This window comes from Epargyreus clarus, unplaced genomic scaffold (genome assembly GCF_041222505.1).
Source record: "Epargyreus clarus isolate Ecla_fem2 unplaced genomic scaffold, WU_Ecla_fem_2.2 ptg000014l, whole genome shotgun sequence".
NCBI lineage: Eukaryota > Metazoa > Arthropoda > Insecta > Lepidoptera > Hesperiidae > Epargyreus > Epargyreus clarus.
The window spans coordinates 12,319,650-12,346,772 of NW_027332222.1; the positions used below are offsets into that span (position 1 = coordinate 12,319,650).

The 27,123-nt window shown below is 37.5% G+C and overlaps 2 protein-coding genes across 17 annotated transcripts in view; one reads left to right on the forward strand and one right to left on the reverse strand.

The window, feature by feature from the left end:
- Window positions 1–11,328, reverse strand: part of shi (dynamin-1 shibire) — a 29,482-nt gene extending 18,154 nt beyond the window's left edge. For 10 of the 16 annotated variants that reach the window (XM_073078966.1, XM_073078960.1, XM_073078965.1 and 7 more), the window contains exons 1-3: window positions 10,155–10,413; window positions 7,711–7,784; window positions 5,601–5,750 (exon numbers count right to left, since the gene is read on the reverse strand). In XM_073078966.1, the coding sequence (XP_072935067.1) occupies window positions 5,601–5,750; window positions 7,711–7,784; window positions 10,155–10,318 (388 nt within the window). In that variant the 5' untranslated portion in view covers window positions 10,319–10,413. Of the gene's footprint in view, window positions 1–5,600; window positions 5,751–7,710; window positions 7,785–10,154; window positions 10,414–11,085 lie in introns of those variants that run through there. The other 6 variants (XM_073078967.1, XM_073078961.1, XM_073078963.1 and 3 more) reach the window with 3 other exon arrangements.
- Window positions 11,329–12,627: 1,299 nt separating this feature from the next.
- On the forward strand, window positions 12,628–24,248 carry nocte (no circadian temperature entrainment). Its single transcript, XM_073078975.1, has 14 exons — window positions 12,628–12,807; window positions 13,305–13,466; window positions 14,680–14,825; window positions 15,441–15,501; window positions 15,818–15,989; window positions 16,421–16,551; window positions 16,803–17,062; window positions 17,162–18,157; window positions 18,294–21,606; window positions 21,695–21,836; window positions 22,394–22,674; window positions 22,857–23,159; window positions 23,242–23,464; window positions 23,552–24,248. Exons 2-14 carry the CDS (start codon window positions 13,353–13,355, stop codon window positions 23,665–23,667), a joined length of 6,258 nt encoding a protein of 2,085 aa, XP_072935076.1. The 5' UTR covers window positions 12,628–12,807; window positions 13,305–13,352; the 3' UTR covers window positions 23,668–24,248.
- The last annotated feature ends 2,875 nt before the right edge of the window (window positions 24,249–27,123 follow it).

Here is a 27,123-nt window from a genome sequence, read left to right on the forward strand (position 1 = left end):
TTTTAATTGCAGTCAATAAAAGTCTCGAGAAATGTAAACAATATTTTAATCCTAAAACAGCATATTTTCACACAATACTTATCTTTTCTTATCTTTATAGCCGACATAAGAAACAAATAAATCTACGTGTCCCTGTTATCTGCATTCAATCAGATAATTCTATTACATTATACTACAATATTAATATCTATGATGGCTTCATATAAAACGTGTACTGATGATGTTACCAATTGACAATTAAACTTGTATTTAATATTTTCCTTATGGAAAGGAGTTCTGTATGTTCCTGATTTGTTTGCTTAACCCATAATATCATTTGCAAAATTTTGAACTAAATCTATTATCTAACAATGATCCACACATATCGTCGAAATGGGTAACGTTAACCACGTTTAATTTCCTACTATATTTTCTTAATAAGTGATCATATCACGTGAGCCAAAGTGCTTTTACTATCTCGATTCAGAACTTTGTTCAAAGATTCTATGATCTTTGAACAAAGTTCTGAATAGAAATATATTCGAACATAGAACTATGAGTCAATTCAATTCACAATTTATTGCCCATTCTGGCTTCACAAATTCATGGTTGGCTTAGGATTAAGACTACTACGTAAGACATCGTACTATAGTAGAGCACTGAATGAGAATTGAATGGGCAACTGGGTCACTGTCGACACTCCTCATATGTATTGCATACTAATGTATCATATAAATCTTTTGTAATCTTGTTACATACTAAACCTAGTAAATCGATCTGGGTATTAAAAAAAATCCCTTTCTACTTTATTAACATCGCTACTATTTACAAGGGCTGTTATATAATTTGCTACGTATCGCAAATTAGACAATTAGACATACCCTTTATACACATAATTTTATAACATTGAAGGAATAAACGAAAATCAGCCACATGTCCACCTGGTGGTAAGTGGTCACTGCAACTGGACACCGGTAACCCATTCTATATAGAACAGGGATTTTACCTGAAGCCGATTACATAGCGTTGCCACTCCAGAGAACTAAGTTGGTGGTCTCATATGTTAGTCAACCGCCATCCTCACTCTATTACGGAAACGGAAAAACCGCTTCACGCTTGAAATCAGTGTCTTATAATAATAAATCTTCAATGCTTTCGCTTTCTACACTCAGTCCCACACTAGGATTCCCTGTCTCGTGGGTGCTATGGACACACACAAAGACAAATACCCAGAGACAGAAATCTAAAATCATCATTTAGAAATCTGTCTGGCAGGGGATCGAACCCGGGACCCTCTGTGGGTCAGACCGGTATGTGACCCGCTCCGTCAGTCACCGCTGCCGCCAAGGAGTCATCAATATGTTTCCGGCTTTCAAGAGTATTTTATCGCATTCGTCGAAGCGACTCTATTGACAACGTAACGTTTTACTTGCAAATAATTATAAAATAATCGAACAACAATAGACGCGTGGGCCGATTGTACCATTGAGAGTACGGAAGCATCATGAAGCCGACACGGCATGACACAACTGTGAAAGTAGTGGATACTGCTTTTGTCAAACCATAGACGGCGTATTGCAAACGTTGATATGTTAAAGAATTAGTAATCAAACTTTCGCCATCTGATGGTGCCCATCAATGAATACTTTTTGTTTTTGTTTTTTTTCAACAGACGAGCATGGAGTCCTTCTGATGGTAAGTGGCTACTCTTGCCCATGTAAATCTGTAATCAAACCTACGTAGGATCAGATTTCTAGCTGTCGCTCACAGTTGCGCCACTACCCTGAAGACTAAGCTAGAACGCCTTGGATAAGTATGTGACCATTATGACACCCTTCAAACCCGAACACAGCAACTTTCAACACTGTTATTAGACAGGAATAAATGTGGCAGTGGTGCCGCCGGAGTCGAACCACAGAGTATCCATAACTCCTTAATGAATTCAAAGTAGAACAATTTGCATCTAAAGTCCATTCCAATCAATACCTTGTTACAACCCTTATTAATTATGAATAAATTATAATATGTTATTTTAAAACCCCGTTTTTACTGTTATCTCTATTCGTGACCTATAAATGCATTGTGTTTTACAATAATAACTGTATTATTACAACAACAAATATTAATTTATTTATCGATAATAATGTACAAGAATAATCTATACCTAATATAAAATAATACATTTGCAAGATAGTAACTATAATTGTTTGCTTCATCATCATCATCATCATCAACCCATTACTGTCCCACTGCTGGGCACGGGTCTCCTCTCATAATGAGAAGGATTAGGCCATAGTTCACCGCGCTGGCCAAGTGCGTATTGGTAGACTTCACATACATTTGAGAGTTTTTTTTTTTTTATAAATCTTTCATATAAATAATTGTTTGCTTATAAATATATTATTGCCCCAGAATTAATATTCCAGAAAATTCTAATAAAATTATAAATATAAATAAATGCATTCACATAAATCAATGCCAAGAACATGTTCCAAGTTCGTTTTATTAGTGGCTTAAAAGAATGCTTACGAATTCATTTGGCATCGTCACTCATTTCAAATGTCTGAAGCCTATATGAGAGCTACTTAAGCTGCCTTCTTTCAATTCGAATTTGCATAGTTAAGAATAGCTTAAACGTTTCAAATTAGTGTTAACTATTATATAACTACTTTGAAAATCTACAAATTATAACATTCCGAGAATAATCTTATATACAAAATTCTCGTGCCACAATGTTAGTTACCGTACTCCTCCGAAACGGCTTTACCGATTTTCACCTAATTTAATATGCATATTCAGTAGGTCTGCGAATCGGCAACTATCTATTTTTCATACCCCTAAGTGATAAGGGTTGGTCACCATTAACATTTTTTTTATTTATATGGCAACACAACGTTTGCCGGGTCAGCTAGTGTCCTTCTAAAATGAATAGTTCTATGCTATCGATGTACAGGCAATACATGCCACCTATCCATAATTCCACTCAATGTGCCATCCATTCAATTAACAAGCTTGTAATTTATCTCAGACACTTATCAAAGTTGAGTCACGTATAGTCAACAGCTATGATAAAGATCCCGTCATACATGGCGTCACTGCTGGAATCTAAAATTCTGTTCAGTGCAAATATATCACTTACATCCGGTTATATTTTTAAGGAACCTGTTAAATTCTTTGACGAATGATAATGCAGACTTTATTAGTTTAAAAATACCTAGTAAGTTACTAAGAAGAATTAGTACGATATTCTTATACCTTTCTTCGTGTTAGATGATTCATATAAAACCCTAAAATAATGTTATCATCAATCCATACTTGCAAAGGACTCTCCTTGCAATAATTAACGCTTCCTACACTCATAGCCCCACACTAGGATTTTTCCTGTACCGTGGGTGGGTGCTAAGAACATAAACGAAAACGAATACACAAACACCCTATAATGGGTTACATTAAAATGATTGTCGGTAGATTTATCAAATTTTAAGAGATAAGTCAAATCATACGAGTACGGCATAAATAGCGTTACACTTTGTAAGATTTAATATTGTTTCGTGTACCAGAAACTGATATCAAAGGCCCTCCTTGATATTTATAAACTTATAACACAAAATTTAACGGCAAATTATCGAATTAAAAATTCTAACTAAGGGTAGGCTAACCTCAAAACAGGATCAATAATCGTATAATATAAAAATAAAATGAATAAGCTCGACTTATATATTCTGATATTAAAGGCGATAGCAAAGGTTATTGACGTTTTACCTATTTATTCATAATTTTATCAGATCAATAACCGATAGTACGTAAAATCTGCGTTCTTGATCAACGTGGATATACATAAGGTACGTATGTAAATATTATGTGCCTTAAATTATGGTTAAAATGCTCGACTAAAGAATTGAAACCTGCTGGTATGCTGACAAAGTAGACCAGATAATCCGATCAGGACTTCAGAAACTGTATACTATGACCAAATGGACTTCCATATCTCGATAGATGGTTAAGAAATCTCAACGGATATAAGCTCCTAAGGATTTATCTACAGATACAGTAGCTACAATAATCAGATGGTAATATAAGAAAATATTTGCAAGTATATGACGGAGTGAACGCTTAACGAGGTAACAGGGATTAGGCGAGTAAACAACCGCGGCCGTCGTAAACAGCCGCCTTCAACGCAGCTATAACTACCGTACCTACCTTAATACTACTACATTATGATACGTAAATCAAGGAAATCAATATATTCAATTGTTTGTTTCAAGATGTACACAGGAAATGATTGCGAGATAAAACATAAATCAATTAAAGTTGTGACTCAGATAAGGATAACTTGATAAATGATAAAGTATAAGTATAAGATGATAAAGTAGAAGTAAAATGAAAGTGGTAGAACACTTCGTGGTTCAATTGCGATGGCACCACGGACAGCACATCCGTGCAATAATAATTTTAAATAATAGTATCTTCCAATTTCACGTGTATGTCGTAACTGTCGTAATGCAAACAGGTGAGACGTTCCAACTTAGTACGCAGGAGTAACGGTCCTTCTACGCAAGACCTAGGTACAATCTTACCCTTAGGTCCTACTTAAGATTGTTTACATATGTACCATGAGCGTAACCACGTATGATCAGATGAACTGCACGACCTTTAATACTTTAATTTCATAAAAAGAGTTAATGTCAATCACCATCAATAAATTAGCAGATGGTGCGTTTTCCTTAAATTCCCAGTCGTAACATTTCCTTCTATTACGTGAATCTACGTATAATCCGCGCCAAACTGCTAGTCCGCTCTGAAGTTGTTGCGAGCAGGTAGTCATACAATTTGCTATGGCGATGCGATTCATTTCTTAGTTCAGAGCGGACTAGCAGTTTTACGCGGACTATACTATTTTAATAGTAGGCTTCTATCCGCTTGGACTTATTGGATTGGCGGTTAACGACGTACAAAGCGTATGAGTCAGTACAACGTAATTATCTCATGCTACGTTTGAAAAAATCTTGATGACCACAGAAACAGATTTATGTGTAAACAGATACACATACCCAACTGATACTATAACATAAACTGTTTGAAATATCTGCGTAGTTGTTTATACAACAGCGTAAGTTCAAAAGAAACATGTGTTCATGTGAAGATTTGCGGAATGCACCATTTATTTGTTTTAATAAAATATATATCACCGTGATTTAATTGATTACTTGCTTAAAGAATAGTAATATAGAAACCCCAATAGTAATAATCTTACTCGTGGGCTCGATAGACAATCCTAATTTAGGTAGCATTTAAGAAAATATAATAAATAATAAGGACTTCGAGGAATTCAATAATAATTATTGGTGATTTTTCATATCGAATGCCTGTAAATTCACGACTTTCACAAAAAACACACTAAACTACATTGAAATATAAGCAGGTTTTCCCAAAAAATCAACCATATAATAAGCTTTATTCGTAATCACAGATTTGTTTCCTGTAATACCAGAAAGCATTAATATCATGATACTATTTGATTACTACAAGCTAAACTAAGATAAAACATGCACCCAATCATTCCATTGAAATGTTAATGTACAACAATAAATAAAAGGTAAATAAAATAGCAAATAACATACCATTAGGCGAGTAGACGCGCAAGTTAATGGGCACCGGTGAGATGCCCTTGTTGGAGCCGGTGACGCGGTCGGTCTCGGCTTCGATCTCGCCGCGAACTTCATTGAAATCCGTGAATTTCTTGCCCTTGCAGTGAAGAAACTCCGCATATTCTACGAGAAACACATAATTTTTAATATAATTGCCCCTAATATTGCTTGGATAGTATTAGTTACTTATTAGGATCGCGGTGGCTCCATCGTCGTTTTCCTAACTTATAAGAGCAGTGGTAAACGCTGTTCCGGTGTGAAAGGTGTGTAAATGCATATACCTTTACACGACGCGTTCTATACTTTAGTCTTCAGTCGTATAAACGCAGTGATTACCGACGTTAGGTCTCTAATCTAAGAAAAGATAAACATGAAATTGTTCAAACACTCTAGAGGCACCACCGTCACACCTAACAGCAGTGTAAAGTTTGCCATGTCCCGGTTAGAAGGGTGTGGTAACTTAATCCTCTAGGGTGGCACCGCAATTGTGACCGACCTCTGGAAGAACTCTCATCTCATCTGAGGTTGATTATAGAGGTCCATGGGCGACAGTTGCCACTTACCAAGTGGATTGCAACCTCGTTTGCTACTTGTAACATTATAAAAAACTGCATAAATGACGTGCCTACTTCTAACCTCATTTACAATGTCAATTTTATCTACGGTATATAAGGGACCAGCTTAAAAATGGCTTTAATATTATTTTACGCCAAACAAAAGGTCGTGTCACGTCATCCATAAATTACTTCTCACAGAAGAGGTCTGCAAAATGTGAAATTACATGACAGGGGAGTAGGGGTCATGAGCGACGTCACGTCCAACTACTAATATAATTATATAAAAAAAATAACCGCTGTTATAGGGTCCCGTATTCAGTATGAATATAAAAAGAGGTATGCGACCCGCCGCCTAATGGAAAAAACATTACTTAAGTTTCAAGAATGTAACGTGAAACAGAAAGCAAAGTAAGTCTAACGAATGACCTCCCCAAAATAATGGGAGCCTCTAACCATTATTCCTTACAATGTATTCTTAAAATCGTTGCATAAAAAGTAATAAAAGTCAGGTTTATAAAAACACGTAACTATCTTTCTAATCTCGTTCAGTCTAATAGGAATTTACAAAGCAGAGCATATGTTATCACGTTGGCACGATCCCCTCACCTTCCCTCCTCGAATATCGCCCGCCCAGCAATTATTCCACCCTCCCTCTTTTAAAAACGTACCTAGAGCTATACGTAGGTGTCCCCTCTTTAGCACGAGAACAGACTTCAGTATGTATATATGCTACAACACGTAGAAGCCAAAAGTTCGCCGGATGGAGCTGATTATTAACATTACATGTTAACGGGTACTGACAATTAGTTCCTTGCACACAACACGGTCGACTGAAGGTTAATGATACTACAGTTGTTCGTGAAAATACAAGAACATTCGGTGAAAATATCCGCCAATCATACGATATTCTCACAGACTTAAAATTAAAACCTTCTATCTTGCCACATCCCAATGCTGAACAGATTATCTCGCTAAGTAGGAAGAGTAAAAAAAAACCATATTTCGTTATCTAGTAACCAAATGAGAGTTTGTACCTAGCAGACTCCAAAATTTTGTGATAATTTAAAATTCTAACGCCTTTACTCACAATATTTTTGTATATATTTAAACAAAATTATAATTAAATTAAAATAGACTCCCTCTGTACTTCCTCTGGACTGCGTGACTTTATCAATGAAATTTGGGGTCCATGCGTTTATAAACTTAATTTTAATATTCATGATTAAATCTTATGAATCTGCCAAAATATTTTTTTCACATAAGCCGGAAGCCAATTATTTATAGAGAAGTATTCAACTGTCAAATTACTAGTACTGCACAATATTCTTCCCCTAGCCTATGCAAAACAAACATGCAACTACTTGCAAGAGAAGATCAGAAGAATATATCAAAATCAGAGCTTCAAAGAAATCTTCATGACTGTGCCAATATTGGGCAGGACTCCTAATTTATCTGGACCAGTCTATAGGACCATGTTAACTTAACACTTCTTTTCTAATTCTATATTATATAAAAGAAACAAATACCTGTGTTGCCATTTATCAGCTGCAAGATCAGAGGCCGCCTCGTAACAATACCAGATCCTCTAGGCAAGAAGTCCCTGAAAAGAAAAAATAGTTAATTAAGCTTGCCAATATTAATGGAAATGTGTTTCAGTTGTCAAATTTATCAATAGACTATTATTATTTATAGATCAGATGCTTCAGAAATATTTTAAGTATTCCTATTATACCATTGTCACATAAATGCATAATTAAAACTGCCCGATTTCAATAAAATTTAGTGTGTACTTTCGTACTGGAATCGGGTAGATCGGTAGAAAGACAGGAAAATTTTGGATTCAATAAATGGAGCTCGATCGACAAGTTCCCATAATATATTTTTAGTGATATTATAATTCAATTGTAATATGAATGAAGAAATTTATGGTATATAAAATTATTTATTGTAGAAGATTATATGATTGTGAGAATTTCTATATTTTTCATAGAATTAGTCAACAGGAAATTGATACATTAGCAGATTTTACAAATCTTTATGACCTCCTTGCTCAAACAAATAAATTACACACTCATTCATTGATTCATTCATCATTAAATGTGACTCATATAAAACTTTATGAGACACACAGCTACTCCTGATACCAGTTTTGCACAATTTTGTAACTTTTGATTAAGTATAGTATGATTCTTTGGTTCAACTGAGATACTGATACATATTAAATGTTATCAACATATATTTTTAGTATTTTCCCTTGGCAACCAGCGCAATTGTGTAATGATATTTAAATTTTTGTTGTTTTCCCTGTCAATCAATATGTTGGGCAAAGCATAAAATGTTCAAATACTTCTACACAAAGTTCTTAAAGTGCTTATTATCTAATATTTCAGCATAAAAGTATGTGCTATAGCCCTTTGTGGACTTTAAAGGAACCACTGCTAGAGCGGTTTCTACCTACGAATAGTAGTGCCATTTTGCTACTGTGTTCTGATTTACAGGGAGTGAGTAAAGAAGACATATTTATCCAAGATTTTCTAACTTAGTCATCGGGTAACAATGCATCTATGGGTGACCTCAGGTGTGACTCTCATCTTAACCCATATTGATAACAAAGGTCCATGGGTAACAGTTGCCACTTACATTTTTTTTGCATTGCACAGGATTGCATTTTTTTTTATAATATAGGAGTAGCAGACGAGCATATAGTCCACCTGATGGTAAGTGGCTACTGCCGCCCATGGACATCTGTAATATACCCCAGATTAGACATTCCCACCTGAGATCGGCCACAGATGCGCTGCTACCCCTGAGGACTAAGCTGGAACGCCTCGGAAAAGTCTGTCTCCCTTACCACACCCTTCAAACCGGAACACAGCAGCGCCTACCACTGCAGTTATGTTCATTTGTTACTTCAATTAAAAATGTAGAATTGTGTGTGTGACAGGCAGGCATAGTCAGTTCAAGAGAAACTAATGTAGATACTAATAAACAGTAGATATACTACTATTATAATATAATATTATTAATTACATCTAGTCAGCTTATAATAGTTAGCTCCTCAAATTCTCAAAAAGGGAATACAAGTACAAAACTGTTCAAATAATTTTAGCTATCAATCTTGCACGGTCAGTTCAAACTCTGTCAAATATCATGAGGTGAATAATTGTTAGTCTAATCATAAATGGTTTTTTATGATCCATAATGTTTTCTTAATTTTGCAAAAAAAAATTTAAACACTTGTGTAGATTATTCTGAATTATATATGCATTTTTGAGAGCTGACACAGCCTTCAATATACCAATTTAGGCCATGCTACTTATTTAACTATGTCAAATAGATATTCAAATTAATCAAAAGAGGTATGTCCCACTGAGCCAATTTCTTTTTACGAATAGTATAGTATGTGCTAAACATTTTGCAAAGGACATTATATGACTTTAGACAAAATTATTCCAGCTAATAAGCTTTTACAATACCATGTATAAATCCCGTATAATAAATGGTTGAGTTGAAGTAACAAAGACATTCAAGAAGTGATGTTTCATTCCAGTGTATTTGTTTAACTAAAATAATTGTTTCTTTATTTCTAGACTACTACTGTCCGTTTTTAAAACAATTCTTTACATTATGTGTTACAATACAGTGTTACAATAGCTATTCTGTAAATAAAACATTTTCATCATGATAAAGAACTCGAATCACTATATTATGTAAAACCTTGAACATAGAAAATTCTTGCATCCTTACACGTTCAACGATCCATCAAAACCATATTATATTGAAGATTAATTTAGTAAGAAGTAGGCATATTCTACCAGTTAGGTCATTTTTCAATGTAATAACTATTTGTGTGAAATTATTACTTTTATAATAAAAATTGAGGCAAATATTTCGAGCTGCCTATAATCCTATACGGTGTCTGGTTTCTGTTTTCAGTAAACCCTTTTGTAATTTCGGCCAAAATGCTCACCTGCCGACAAAGTTTTCTAGCACCGAACTTTTCCCTGCGGATTGACCACCCACAACTGCAATTTGTGGAAGATCTAAGGACATGTGCACGCCCATTTGAACAAATGCATCTTGCAATTTGTTCACAATGGGAATCAATTGCTGCATTCCGAAATTCCCAGACATTTTTTATACGATACATCAATTTTTTCAACTCAAAAACACTAATTATTTGCTCATCATCTATCCTTCACAACATCGATAAACTAATTTATTTTTCAATATGGTGGTGGGTGGGTGGTTATGGTAACGATACGTTCCGTTTAACAAATAAATTAAAATATTTTGGTTGAAACGCAGTTGATAGATGCTCTAAGTAAAAATTATTATTATTAAAAATAATATTAAACTATTATTTTCTTTATTGAAATACATAAAAAATCCTCATTCAAATAATCTAAATACGTTATTATAAGATACTACTATTTAAAAACAAAGATGTTTCAAGATTTATGAGATCAATACTGCGTGACATGCGCATCAAATGTAGGGCAGACATACGAAAATAATACTTAAAAATACTACTTTTCATGAATGATCGTTTTATGTACGTTATATTTTAAAGAAATAAGATCGTTCATACACATTTATGCATATATATAAGCTTATTGATCGACATTTGGTTATTATATAAGACTTCAGTAGCTAGGGTTGTGCATACTTCAAATCTACCATTTTATGAGCTAACATTATTCAGAAGATTATTAGCAGCAAATTATTTAACAAATATGGAATATGAAGTATTTAGTTATGAATTCAATTTCTTATTTGAGTATTAATTTATATATATTTATTACCCAAACCAGCTATATACATTTATGTAACAAAAATATATAATAATTATAATAATATATAAATGTTAACAAGGAAAAGAAATTAATTGAGTTACGTACCTTCCGACGAAATTCTCGAGCACCGAACTTTTTCCAGCAGATTGACCACCTACGACTGCTATTTGTGGTAGATCTAACTGCATATGAACACCCAATTGAGTGAAGGCATCTTGGAGTTTATTAACAATTGGAATCAATTGTTCCATTCCTATGTTACCCGCCATGGCTGCCGGTTTACTCAAACACTCTTCGTTTTATGAACTTCTCCGCAGATCTTCACTCGCTTACTGATTTTTCGTCCATCAATATACTCGGAGGTCGTATTGCGCAAGCGTGAACCAGACAAAACCCAAAGCTCATTTTAGCTCATATATATAGGTCTTGATAAGACCTACATAGACGTAGTTATATAATATCCGTATAGCTTTGTTGTATTCACGATTTTATCCTTACAAAGCCATAAACAAAAAAACTAAATACTCTTTTAAAATAGGTCATTATTACATTTCAACCATCCAAAGAACACAAACATAAAGAAAAACAATATTAATTTGAATTGTGTAATAGACAACCCCGCGGTTTCATACTATAGAAATTGAATCGGTTTTATTTTTCTGCGTTTTCCGCATCCCTAATTTTTTTATTATAAAATAAAAGTAGCACAAGTTACTCGTTATAATAAAAACTAAGTAGCAATGAAAGTCTCGTCAAAATCGTCCAGTAATTTCAAAAATTAACCGTGACAAAGAGACAGACAGACAGACAAAAAAAAATGTTTTTTTTTGTCATACGAGTAACGTGTACCGTATATAGATATACTTTCATATGCAATTAGTAAAATGGTGTAATTTTGATATTAAAAACAGACATTTCATTTGAACAGATGTTACATTACAATAATTATCTTATGTTACGAACAATGTGGCATTTAAATATCAAACACTGACCTCGCAAAATTAAAGGGTAATTTTAACTGCATATACAAAAATATATTATAGGACGCTGGGTAATAATTTTACGTAGAAATTTCAATGATATGTATAATAGTAATTTAAATTAAAACAATAGTGCGGATTACCTAAGAAAATGATTTTAAATTTCATATAAATCATAGTATAAAGAGAATGTGATATGCTACGGATATTAAATTGTTTTACTTTTTTATTACAAAGGCATGAAAATTTGAAATAAATGAATTCCGATCTATCAATATTACTTAAACCTTCTCAACTAATTATTTATAATTTTTACATAAAAAGTACAATTAGCATTTAACAGCTTAAGAACTAGTAACGATTTACCTAATTCTACAAGTTCCACAAAATAATAAGGTTATAAAATAATTCTAAGATCAGTGATTTTAAAAAGCATGCATAAATTCAAAACGTATGTACTCACCCTTATAGTCAAATAAAAATATTTTTAAGATTGTTGTTATAAATCAAATGTATATAATCATAAATTATAAAAAATAAGATTTGAATTTAATATGAACAGCATTACATATTTGTAATTTTAATGTTAAACTTGATAATATTGAACGCAACTACGACCTATTTTTGATGCTTGGTGTAGAACTGTAGAGTGCGCTGTGTCGCGTCTTTGTGACGTCACAGTATTGATTGTGAAGGAGATCGTCTTTTGGAGACGCCATCTTAAATAAAGTGATATAAGTTTTGGTAGTGTAGAATAAAGAAAAAATCTAAAGTAATCTGCTTGTAATAAATTAGCATTTGAGCTTAGATAATTTTAATTTCATATATCTGAGTATTACGGACCAAGGTACACATCTATTTTGCTTTTGTTATTTTTCGTAGGTATAGAAATAAATTCGGTTTGTTATGTACCGTTTTCCCATAGATTAATTTGTTAGTACCGTTATTTTAGGTAGATTTCTAGTTATTTGTGTAAAAGGAATGAAGATTGAAGTGTGTCAATTTGTAAAATAAAAAGTAAAATTTGCCGTCATCGATCCAGCGTCCGTTCAACGTAAGGATGTAACACGAACACGTCAATATACTTCAGAGGGCAGGGCTCAAAATTGTTCCATCATAAGTGCTGTGAAAGTGTTCTCCTGTTTTAGTGATTTGTGAATGTTTCAAACCAGTGATTGTTCTAGTGGATGTTACATGTTTCGTAAAATTTGCAAGTGAAGTGACTAAAAAAGCGAGAGAGTAGTATTGAAGAACGATTCTTTGTGGTGATTGTTGGTAGATGTTTGGCATTCCGCAGTGCTGCAGTGTAAAGTATTGTATAACTAGTGTGTGCGCTGGTTGCAGTTGGTGGTCGGTGAGAGGGTGACCTCCTGATGGTGTGTACATCGCAGCATGTCTGCACTCTCGACGCCGGGCGGCGGAGGCACTACGGCGCAGAGCAAGCCGACGTCCGGCAAGCAAAAATATCAGAAGTTGGACATCAATAGTCTGTACTGCGCCAGCAAGGTGAGTTTTTCATGTTTTACATACAAACAAGTTAACGACCGTATGTGTGTAAAACATCTCTAATTCGTAACTGTACAAATGACAAAGGAGAGATTAGAAAGTTGTATTGAACCTAAATCAAAAAATACTTAATCTGTCCTTGTAGCTCCCTATTTCATGCCTTACCTTGAAGCTAACATCAATTCTGTTCACCCTCTTCACAGTGAACTAGCTGAAAATTGTAATTATGAAATAGGTAAATAATATTATAGTAACTACATACAAACAATTAGATTTTGTATAAATTGACTAATATAAATTGCACTATACTTATGACCTACTTATGATCTTTGCTACCATTATGCTGAAACTTTCTATATTATAAGACCATAATATATTGCTAAATTGTAAACTGCTACAGAGCAGTACATGTGTCATTTACTATGCTGGATAATTGAGAATCTAACTTAACATATTTTGAGGTAATGTAGGTTATCATTGTATAACTTTTCTACTCTATTTATTTTAATAATGATAGCAGTTATTTTTTGTTTATGGTCTGTATCTAAAAATTAATTCTGGTTGATTTGTGAAAGACCTTCTCTTAACATGTTTAAGCATTTCTCAATTCTCATAATGCATAATAGGTTCCCTATTGTGTATAGTGGGATAAGATTAAAATTAGGAATAATAATAATCTCATTAATTTTACACTTGTGCAAAGTTTTTATCAATACAAGTATGAATGGTGATTTGTTTGACCTGAATTAACACAGATTTATTTCTAACAAACAAAGCCCTTGCAGGCAGAACCATGAGAAAAAGGTTGTTTTGTACATATTATGTAGGTTGGGTGAAAAGATTACTAGATTACTAGGTTTTTTTACAATTTTTGTATAATAAAAAAATATTTTACACAGTATTTTCCTTTGCTTTATTATTTTCATTAATCTTAATGGTTACTGGAAGTCAAATTTTCTAACTCGATTTCAAGTGTTAACCACAAAATGTATTATTACCTTCCACTTAAACACAGTGGCCTTCACTGGAATTACTGGTTTTACCTATTACAGTTCTATTGAATGGCATTGTTCACTTCCTCACAAAAGGAATAGGAAGTTGTTTTTTTCTGTGTACAATAACCTTTGTAAATTTTCAGATTTATTTTACGAGTCATGTAAGTTTTAAATTTTTCTAATATACTTCTTTTGATTTAGTCATTTCATAATTTCAGAACGAAAACTCTGAACCGTCCTCAGTGAAAGCTCAACTAAGTCGCAAGCATGGAATGCAAAGTCTTGGAAAAGTACCTTCTGCCAGACGCCCACCAGCTAATCTACCTTCTTTAAAAACAGAAACAGGTCAAGATTCAAACGTTAAGTAAGTTCTCTTTGTTTAATATACAAGTTCCAGGCAGATAGCCTACCAACTGTTATCAGAGTTGCCAATTCATACTCGGTTAAGGTGGGTTATCTTAATTATTCCATTCACAATGTTGCTTCTTAGGGACTGAGTTTTTATATTTTATAATGATGTTTTCCGTTAATTGTGATTGAGCTTTAAAATCTTGTTTCATTTAATTCATTCATTTAATAAATATTCTTGAGTTTCGACTGATGCTGAAATATAAGGCTATTAGCAATTCCTTAGTATAGAGCATTATATGTAAGTATAATACGAAGAATGCTTTAAGATAGAAATGATGACTATTATGTTGTCATTGTAGCTATCCTGTTAACTCAAGTGGGGTCTACCCCCTCCATAAATAAGGGAATGTACCCATACTATGTGACAAAAATCTAAGCCCCCCCGCTCCTGTGACTTAGCATGACATTTTAAACACCTCCCTCCCCCTCAAAATGGGTCACGTAGTATGGGTACGTTCCCTAAGTTGAGATGCACAGCCTCCTATAAAAAGTACATCTATTATAGACCTTTTACTAATTGTCTTAATGGTTTGTTGGCTCATTGAACATTATAATAACATTTTTCCAGCTCTGTCTCGGCTGTAACTACAACTGTATCGACACCAGCAACATGCACCTCCCAAGCAACAGTAAGTACTCAAAATTATGTACTACAGTAATGGTTTGATCATTTAATTTCAGATTTAATGAAATATATTTGCATATCCCCAATGTAATATAATTTACATTGACTTTGGATTTAACAAATTTTCTTTGCATATGTATGAACAATATAAAATACACATTTTTTATATTTTGTCAAATGAGGAATGGTGAGTTAGAAAATAGCTTAAATGTATGGCTGTATTATATATCATCCTAGGGAACTGATTTAATATAATGTATTATGACAATTAATAGATACTTTTATCTATACTGCAATATGATAATAGAAAATGATTTCAGACTACAACATCGAACAGCGGTGTAATTGCGAGCGGCGCATCAGGAGGATGGGGAGCCCTGCCACCGCCATCTTCGTCACACTTCCCCAACGAATTTCCTTCATTGGCAGCTGCTGCTCAGCCCTCACACCGATCTGCAGAGCATGGACCACAGCCACAACTCAGGCCACAAAGTAAGGCATGGCCCTACGGCCATAAATGCGCCCAATATACATCCAATATAGCTTTATTAAGGGGGCGTAGATTAAGCGCAATGGCGTAGTCAAGGTCGGTGAAAATTTATTCTCATCCTAAACAGAGGTGTTTCAAATAATTCAATGAATTTTGGCAGCAAAAAATCTAAAAGGACCTTTTGTTAGAATTTTTCTTTTATCGCCCATAGGCGATTAGCATACTAAGGAGGAGTCCGAATCCCTTACCTGGACCCCCTCTCCTTTTATATACGCCCATAAAGTAAGGAGCTACTGAAGATTTTGTTTTTTCATTTGTCTTAGCTTTTTACTAACTCATTTTTTTAATGTGTGTATTGTACATGTGCAAGTGCTTGTTTTAATGTATTCTAGTTTGTTGAATTAACTTTGATGTCATATTAAATTTGTTACAGCGGAAGGGAGCTGGACGTGCGGTGGCACAGCCGGCGTTCGGCAAGAAACTACATCGTCTCCCGCCGCCGCGCCCGCCTCCACGCCTGTTTCACAGCAGACACCCGCTTACCGTGCAATACTCCCATCCTTCGTATGTTAACTCTTAATACAATTGTTGTATGAAGTATTAAAATAGCATGTATGTAATTAAATGTCTACACTCGTATTCGATAAAAAAAAAAGCAGTGCATCCTTATGTGTATAAGAGAAGCTATTACAAAACAAAGATTATTATAAGAAAATATGTATACATCGTATTGTGATCGTATTGTGACCCAAATATTCCCAAACACGCAATAACGAGTATGAAGTCAAAAAAATATTTTTGTTTTTCTGTAACAGCTGATGAAAGGTAGCAGCAGTAGCGGACTCGTGCCGGGAACACTTAGCACGTTTCGCGATAATAGAAGTAATAACGGCAGTGGAGCAGCCGCTGCTGGCAGCAATGCGGGGGGCCAGCGACAAGCGCCGCGACAGCCTGCCACACCCCGAGCCGTTGAGGTTCTCACAGCTCGGCCTATTCTGCGCGAGGAACAGATTTCCTCGCTAGATGATATATCTCGTGATGCTGGATGGGCACAACACGACGACATTGATTATGAGTAAGTTGCACTGTAGAAACAAAAGAATGAATGGAAATGTGATATAATACGATATGGGTACTTAATGTATATGCTTATTATATTATTTGCTTTTTTCAGTCAAAAATTAGACTTCTCTGATGGTGAGTCTTCAGCACCAACGAATAAATCCAGTTCCAAAAACAACAACAGGGCGTCTGCAGATACTGATCGTATAGACTCCAAATTTCAAGAGCCTGGTGATGAAGACTTGTTATGGGCGGAACGACGACAGAAACAAAGCAATGAAATAGCCCAGATAGCTGCGCGCGCACGAGCGCTCAAGGAAGAAGAACAACGGCGACAGGTGCGTGACACATCGGCACCGCAGCAGACGAAAGATTCTCGTGACTGCGTTGAGAGGACCGAGCGAGACCGTAACGATAATCGTGATAGAGACAGTGATTCTCGGGAAAAAGAAAGATTTGATAATAAAGACAGGGACAGAGCGGAAAATAGAGACAAGGATCGAAATGAACCACGTAACAGAGATGCGAATTTCAAGGACTCACGTAATGATGTACGGGACAGGGATGTGAGAGACAAGGATCGTGTTGAAAATAGAGATAGAGATAATAGGGAACGATTTGATGGTAGGGAAAGAGACCGTGAACGTGATCGCGATAGGGATCGACAAAATGACAACAGAGACAGGGGGAGAATCGAAAACAGAGATCGTCAAGAAAATGACAAAGACAGAGGCGATACACGTGACAGAGATCGTAACGATAACAGGGACCGCATGGATCGTGACCGATACGACAGAGAAAGAGACCGGGCGGGTGATAGAGATCGCGATCGTGATCGCATGGATAGAGAAAGATTGGATCGCGACCGCGATTTTAGAGACAGGGATTACAACAGGGATCGAGATCGCGATCAATCAAATCCAGCATTTTCTAAAAATTTCCAAGCTAATATGCCTCCACGTTTCTTAAGGCAGCAACAAAACAGGCAGCAAGAAGAACAACACAAAGGCTGGGCGTTTTCGGGTAAACCAGCGCCTAGGCGGCAGGAACCTCAGTCTTATAACGCTCCGCGGCATGGACCGCATAATGGCCGTCGTTCATATTCAAGGTATGTTGAAATATAATATGATTATTATTACATTTGCTATTAAGAAACAATAAAAATATCAAATATGGCTACTAAAACATTTGTGATGGATACATTTGATAATTTGTCCAGTAATTTCTTTTTTTATTATTTACAGAGATTATTCAGATCGTGAAGATGATATAAGAAGGGAAAAGGATGGATCTGGCCCTCAGTGGCGATCTGAAATGCAAGATTATGATAGGTCAGGCAGGGAATTGGATAGATCCAATTCAAAAGATTCTTATAAAGATTATGACTACAAAGATAGAAGAAATGATAATGAAAGAAAATCAATAGATAACACTGTTGAACACACAAGTAGAACTGCAGCAGATAAATTGACTGAAGTGTTTGAAAGAAAAAGTATAGGTCTCACAGAACCTTTTGCTTCAACTGAGTTACCTGCTTCTACGCAGGCTCCAGAAAGGCGAATTACTCCGCCTTCAAATGCATCCCAGCGCGAATCTTCTGAAAAGGACTTTGGCAAAACTTCGTGGGCTGAAGTTGCCCAAGAAGAGCAGAGTGCAACAGTCTCAAAACCTGAAGCAGTTTCAACTTCCAAAGAAACTGAAATGATTGTTAAAGATCAAAAGGAACCTGAATCTACAGAAATGAAACCAATATCCCAACAAACTGTTTTAGTACAAACACCACTGCAGAACATGTCATCCAACAATATTGCGAACTCTTATAACCAAGCATTACAAAACCAAGCCCACAAATATCAAAATAACGCTACCATCAACCAAAGCTTTCACCCAGTTTCTGAGTACAATCCGCCTACATCGCAAATTAATTCATTCGGTGGTATACCCTCTCAAAATACAGTTGCCACTAATCAATCGCAACAGTTTCCTGATAATCTCAATAAACCCGTTAACCTGCCCCTCCCCAAACCTGTTGTCCTAAATGATACACCTGTAAATCTGACCCAGCCCCAAAAACCATCTGTAGATCAAATTTCGTTACAAAATGTTAGTAAACCTGCACTTCCACCACAAAGGTCTGAGAAGGAGGTATCAGAAAGCGAATCAATAGCATCTAAATCTAGCAATGACCCACCTACGGGAATGAAAATCGGAGAAACACGGCCAATAGATCCAATGGTCGGAAATATAGATGCTTCTAAACGAGTTGTTGATGATAAGAGGAATGAAAGGTTTAGTAACGAGCAACTAAATAAAATACCGGATAAAGAACCTATTGAAAGGAAGTCTAGTGGATCTGGTTCTGAGAAAAAAGGAAGAGGTTTTGGTGGTGGTGGCGGATATAATGTTTACAGTAGAGGTTGGGGGTCACGTGAATCTCGCGGGCGACGCTCGCATCGTAGTTCTCGGTCGAATAATAGAGCAAGTGAATCGGATGGTTCTACTGACGGTACCGCAAACTCACAACGTAAAGAACGACGTAGGGCTCCCCGTAGCCCTCGTGGACCTAAAAAGCCTGATAGATCAGAGGATGCAGTTAATCCACCCCTTGACCAAATTCCACACATAGTAGATAACATGGAAAACAGAGAACCTTTTGCGCCACGAGGCCAACCTTCTCGACGCGGAAGAGGTGGATTCCAAGGGACATCCAGACCACCAGCACCCGCTAAAAGAGTTGCAGGTTATGGCCCTCCTAATACTAAGAGTCCTTTCAGTCAAGCTAATAGAGCTGTGAAGGATAACGAAGAAATCAAAGATAACTTGCAAGATGACAAAGCTAAGGGTAATAAGCCCCGAACGGGTTCTTCGACAGGTAGAGGGCGAGATAGGCGTCCGAAAGGAACTGGTGGTCCACAAAGTGGAGAAGATGAAAATTGGGAGACAACGTCTGAACATTCCGAAGGTGGTGGTGCTGGTACTCATCGTCGATCTATTGGTGGAAGACAATCGAGTCAATCTCAAAAAAGCCAAGGTGGACGCAATCAGAATTATGGCAATAGACAAAATAATAATCGAAATCCTCAAGGAGGAAAGAAAGATACCGTTGTTGAAATTAAAAATGCTGATATTACAGAGGCTATGACAGATCTTAAAATATCTGGCGCGAAAAAAGATGATGAGGTCGTGGATGATGGTTTCCAGGAAGTACGGAACAAGAAAAACTCAAAAGATGCAAGGGCCTCTTCAAAAGAAGACAATCAAAATATTACTAAACAGCCTAGATCTCGTTCAAACCAAGGCGGTGGTAGAAATGGCTCCTCCACTCGAAATGCAAGCGATAAATCTAATTCGCGGGGATCAGCACCAGTACCAGGAAAGCCCAGTACACAATATGATCGGCCGCGCCAGGCTAATCTAGCCCCACGCTTTGTTAAACAAAGGCAAAAGCAACAAATGGGTTTAATTGTGTTCGGCCCAGATACTGGTGCAGCTCCTCCGCCGCCTGCTGTTAACGCTTGGGATAAACCAATAGCACAATCTTTGCGTGGAAATGTCGAGGAGCCTCCTGAAGTGGTTGATAACAAATCCAGCCAATCCAGTCAACGTAGCACTCCTGGCGAAGCTCCCGTAGAAAATAAATCGACCCCAGCGGCATGCGCACTCGTAACTGATAAATCAGGTGTTCTTGATGGGACCACTCCACCTGTAGAAACTATTATATTTGAAAATACTAATTATAAGACTGCACCTCCTGCTGAGGCTTTGAAACAAAAATATCAACCCAGCGCAAACACTGCCAAACCGCAAGGGGAAGAGGTTACCTCGGAAATGGAGGCTCGACCGCTAGCATTTAACGGAGATGTTAGATCTCGTCCCAGATCGATACAGGAAATTATGTCAGAAAATGGCAGACCTGTGTCCGAAGCAGAGGGCTTAGGGCTTCAAATGCCTTTCGATACATCTCAGAAAGCTGAAGACTCTTCTGATATGAAACTGGACTTCGCTTTCGACTCTGACCTTGGGCAACTTACCGAAGACAAATCTGCTAAATCACTCGGTTTACCGCGTGGTACACATATGAGCACCTCAAACACAATATCGCCCTTGGCAGCTGATCTCAATTTAAAAATAGCAAGCGTGAAAAAGGTTTGGGAAATGCCTGCGGTAGCCGAAGGTAGCGAGGAATTACAGTTTTCCGGATTTGAAGAGACAAACAATGAAACCGGCGCACCCCCAAATGTTTGTAAAGTGAAGCCCACTCAACAATTGCAATCGCCGCCTCCTCAACATTATAATCATGTGGGATATCAAGGCGGTTACGGTGGTTTGTCGGTTCCCTCGCCGCCGGCAGTTTTTAATTTCAACTCGTCGCAGCAATTGCTGGGATCATCTCAGCAACTGCCGCAACAAGGTAGCTTGTACGGAGCATTCTTAGACCAGAGCCGCGGACAATTTGGTGGGTTCCCAGGAACTCCATATGGCGCTGGATCTGCTGCTCCGTACAATTATCAACCCCCGCCTGATATGTTCCAAAGTCTTCCAAGTCAGTACCGCATGGTGAGTATTAATTTATCAGTTGGTTAATTATATTCTGCAAAGTATATTTCAATATTCTCATTTGAAATTTCATTTTATGCGATCCTAGGCGGCAGCTGCAGGAGGTGGTGCGGCATTTGGTCAATCAGGACAGCTGGGTAATAATCCTAGCACAGTTCTTATTTCAAGCACATCAAACTCTCTTATGTCGGCTACTGTTAAGCCCTCGTCACAACAGATAGGAGCGATCGGTCAGTATTATGATTTATTATAACATCTATTTTGTAATTTGTACTTATGTTACTACTTACATTCACTAGAATTAAGTTGCGAAGTATGCTCCAGAGATCTGATCAGCGCTGTGATACTTGTGCTCAGCAGTGGAAGGTGTATGAGTTGAAGACAATCATTCATATTATGTAACACCTGTAGTAGTTTTTTACGTTTTATATTTATTTTAGTTTTTATTTTTATAGTTGGCACCCAATCATTAAATAGCATGCCTAGCGTGGTTCCCAATCTTTTCTATTTTGACCAGGCATTTTTTTTAACATGTAGTAACATGGACAGCGGCAGTATTATAACGCATTCAATTTCAATTCAGATTACTTTGTGAGCTTTACTTTTGTTCTTACATTATTTAACTACACGAATTGGTTGGGAACCAACGACCTGTAAAATTAGAATCGGCTATCCGCAGAAATCCGCAAAAAAAACTGAATCATTCAATTTCATGATGCTTCCTATCGCATATCCTTCAGTTAATTAAAGCAATTTTGTGAAACATGTCTCTTTTTGCTATCAATAGGAAGCAAAGGCGGCGGTGTCGGCGGCGTGGGCGGCGTAAACACGTTCCAGCAGCAGTACATGGGGTATTCGGGCCCCGTAGGCGAGGCGCCCTACTCGCTGCCGGGGCTCCTGCCGCGCCCCGCGCCCCCCGCCTCCTCGTACTACTCGCCCTACCAGCCGCCCGCTGCCCCCGCGCCCACTTACCCCCTGCAGTTCACCCAGCCCGCTCAATCCAACGCCTTCAGCTCTCAGTTCCTGTCTTCGCAGCTGCACGTCGCCGCCGCCGTCCAACAGATGCAGGTATGTTTTATGCGCCGAGTTGATCACTAGATTGGTACAAATTCTACAAATTTATATTATGCTCCTTGTATATAAATTTTCATTTTTCCTTGCACATTTTTTAAAATTTAGTTTCAAATGTACTACTAACGCAGAGAAAATTTTATTAAATTTTGTGCTAAAAGTTATAATTCACATCACAGCAACAGTACCGAGCTCCGCCCCTGCAGCAGCAATACGCGCCACCGCAGCCCCGGCCGCCGCCGCAGCAGCAGCTAAAGAGTCCCTTGCACGAGCACGCAAACGGCTTCGCGCCCCTGTGCGACGCGTCCTCCCCGACGCCCAAGGGCGTCGCCAAACCGCAGAAACCGCCTCATTCGCCCCCGCACAAGTACCACGCGCCGCCGCCGCACGGCCCGCACGCCCCGCACGCGCCGCACGGCGGACACCCGCAGCACCCGCCGCCCGCGCACACGCCCCACCAGCACCATCAACATCAGCAACAGGTTATATTCCAGGCGTAACTTACATCCCTTGCGTTCGGCGTCGTATTCGAGCGACATTGACACTGTGACGTTTGATTCTCAGCAAATGTTGCCCGGGGGCAACAACGGTCGATGCGGCGGAGGAGCGAGCGGGGTGAACGGCGGCAACGCCATGAACCGCGGCGGCATGGTGGCGCCGCGCTACCCCGCGCCCATCCAGCGGCCGCACGCGCCCGCGCTGCCGCTGTACCGCGCGCCGCCCGCGCCCGCGCCGCGCCCGCCGCACACGCCGCGCCCCAACCTGTACTACCATCACCACCAGCGCAGTGAGTACCCGACGCCCTCGCTCTGACGTTCCCACTGTGACGATGACCCGGGGTGTAATGAAATGGACGTGGTGCCCGTTTGCGCAGACGGTGGCGGCGGAGCGGAGCGCGCGGCGGAGAGCGGCGACGCGGCGGCGGAGGAGGCCGGCGAGCCCGCGCCCGCGCCCGACGCGCCGCCGGCCGCCGAGGTGAAGGCCGAGTGATCGCCGCGCCGCGCCGCAACCCTCTCGATCGATACTCGAGCGCTCGACGGGCGTCCGCCGACCTCGCGGAGTTTAGGTTCTCGGTATTTTAATTAAGTCGTAAATTATGAAAGTGATGTAAGATTATTTAAAATTTGCACGGCTCGCGCGCTCGATCCCGCCGCGGTCCGGCGCCCCGCCCGCGGCCGGCCCCGGCGGCCGCTCCGGGCGCGCGGCAGGCGCTCCGTTTGTTTGTATGTAAATATATTGATCGGACGGACATCCGGCTGTCTAATTGACTGTTATATTTTAAGTAAGTATATATTATATATGTATAAAGCGAACGGTCGGCGGCCACGCTGCGATCTACCGTAGTATCGCGAGGACTAAACGTCCGACAGACCGCCGCAGCCTCGAGACATCTCACTAGTGAATATGTAGCCACGGTTTTGCATAACGAATGTCGATGCAATATAAATAAATAATAAAATGTTTTTGGAGCAAAGACGACCGAGTTGCGATTGTCGTCAACTGACCGGTGCGCGTTAGCGCTCCATGTATCATAATCAATAATTATATGCGAATAAAATTATTATGACCGATATTGTATTTTTACTGCTCTTAATCCTATCCCTTCTATTAGGTATGTTAAATTTTACTGTTGTGTTTATAAAAAAAGTACAGCAAATACAGGAAAACTAGCTAAGTAATATCAATTGATCTCTAGGAAATAAACAAGTTCGCAAAAACAAAACTGCGACACGTGGGGAAATGCTGTCAGTGTGTGGATGTAGCTTAATTATTTTTATGTAAGGAAAATTATTAGAAACAAACGACGTCGTTTCGTACTACTCATTGTTGTAATTAAGTGGCTCTTTAGTGCCAAAGTTGGGTAGTTGATGGCTTTTTATTCACAACTTAGTTGTGGCCTTTATTCACGGAGAGGGTGTGTGGGTTCAATACTTTACATCGTTTGGCTAAGACAAGAACACATTCGTAAACACTGAAATTTACCTGCAAGAGGGTCCTTCTGCTTCTATATCTACCAAGTCCGACTGTGTATCCGCCAATGATCCAAAATGATTATAACATTGTTTGGTATCCCTAGAACAATTAATATTAAATACCTACTAAACAAACCTTGTCTCAATTAATGATTATTTTTACTGAAATGAAATGAAATGAAATGAAATATATTTATTTTTGTATAGGCCAACGACGGCGCTTACAAATTGTCAGGTACAATATTTTTCTTAAAACACTACCGGATCGGAACGCGACCTCTACTGAGAAGATCCGGTAAGAAACTCAGCGGGTTTGTCTTTTTTTTTTTAATAATAATTATTCTCTTTTTTAATGCCATCATTTTTATATATAATTAATAAAGCATTAGCTCCAGTATCTTGCTTTACATTTATCTAAAAAATAAGTTTGTTCAGCAAGATACGCTACACTTTGACATTTTCTTAATTAATTAATAATTTTGTTATTGATCAGTCCCAAGCTGTTTTATCATCAATATAATCAGAAATTTTATAATAAGCTTTACGACTAAGTTTGATTTGATTATGGATTTAAATTTATTAATTGACAAATTTCTGATTTCGGAGGGAAGTTTATTATAAAAACGTATCCCATAAAAGAATTACTTATTCTGTGGAGACGAGTAACATGTGTAGAAAGATTGTTTGTTCCTTGTATTATTATGTGTTATTATGCGTGTCACACCGTTTTACAAATTTATTAATATTTTTCCTTACATACTAATGTATGTAAGGAAAAATATTAATAAATTTGTAATACATATATGAAAACCATTAGGTTTTCATATATGTATTGAGATATAACAGTTGTAATATTTATTTCTTTAAACAGTTATTTTAGTGAAGCTCTTGGAGGCAGGCTGTAGATAGCTCGTATAGCTCTCTTTTGCAATATAAAAATATCATTTAGGTGTGACCAGCACCCCCATAGCAATATACCATAGGTCATAATGCTATGAAAGTAACTAAAATAAACTATTCTAGCTGTTTCTACATCAGTTAGAAGTCTATTTTTTCTAACAGCATATGCCGCCGAACTGAGTCTACCCGACAATTTATCTATATGGGAACCCCATTGCAATTTGGCGTCAACAGTAACACCTAGGAAAACAGTTGATTCCACAGGATCCAAAACCGTTCCATTTAATAGCACATTGGTTTCAACATGCTTCACGTTGGGTAACGAGAACTTGATACATTTAGTTTTCTTCTCATTAAGAAGAAGATTATTTATATTGAACCAATGGATAACTTTCGAGAGAGCATTGTTTACTTCGTCATAATTATTTAAGTGTCTTTTAATCTTAAATAAAAGTGAAGTGTCATCTGCAAACAATACAATCTCATGATTATTCCCTACATAGTAGGGCAAATCATTAATATAGATTAAAAACAGGAATGGACCGAGTATTGAACCCTGTGGCACGCCCATTGCAACAGAAGCGCCGGGCGATTTTGTACCATTTACATCAACCCTCTGAATTCTATTATTTAAGTAAGAAGTCAAAAGGTTGAGAGCCTTGTTCCTGATTCCGTAGTGGTGTAATTTCCTGACAAGTGTCTCATGGTGGTCACAATCGAAGGCCTTAGATAAATCACAAAACACAACAAGGGCATCACGCGAGTCATCCCAGGCCTCATAAATATGCTTTAACAATTCAATCCCTGCATCTATAGTAGAGCGATTCCTTCTAAAACTAAATTGGTTGTCATGAAGTATTTTGTTTTTATTAAAATACTTCAGCAGTTCATTTAAAACAAGTTTTTCAAAAAATTTACTTAATGTTGGTACTATAGAAATTTGGCCGAAAATTGGTTGGATCAGAATTACTTCCCGATTTAAACAAGGGAATCACTCTACTTTGTTTCATAAGGTCAGGAAAAACACCATAAGTAACACAAGCATTGAACATAGAAGCTAAGTGCGGTGCAATAAGATTGATAATGGATGAAACGGCTTTGACGGAGAGCCCCCATAGATCTGCCGTTTTCTTTGAATCAAGACTATTGAAGGCCTTAATAATATCATTCACATTAACAACTGAAAATTCAAATCCTGTGCTACATTCATTTACACTTTGTTTAAGTATGTTTTCAGCGGAAATAGGAGATGTTTTCAGAGTTTTAGTTGTTAAAATAGGCATATTAGTAAAGAAATTCTCAAACTGATGCCACCTCTAGATCCCTTTTTACATCAATATTATTTATTTTTAAATTAAAGTCTTGCTGATATATCAAATTCTTATTGGTTTCACTGTTAATAATATTCCACGTTGTTTTAATTTTATTTGAAGATTTTTGAATTTTATTTCTTAAATATAGAGACTTAGCACAGGAACAGGCCATCTTAAATATTTTAGAATATTTTTTTACATATTCCCTAAATTTGACATCTTGGTTACAAGATCTTTCATAATATAAATCATATAATTTG

Excerpts from the sequence above, each read along its gene's own strand:
- nocte (XM_073078975.1), top strand. The coding sequence starts at position 13,353 with ATGTCTGCACTCTCGACGCCGGGCGGCGGAGGCACTACGGCGCAGAGC. Across the intron at positions 16,552-16,802 it reads GTGCAATACTCCCATCCTTC|CTGATGAAAGGTAGCAGCAG; the intron begins GTATGTTAACTC and ends TTTCTGTAACAG. Across the intron at positions 22,675-22,856 it reads CCGCCGTCCAACAGATGCAG|CAACAGTACCGAGCTCCGCC; the intron begins GTATGTTTTATG and ends TTCACATCACAG.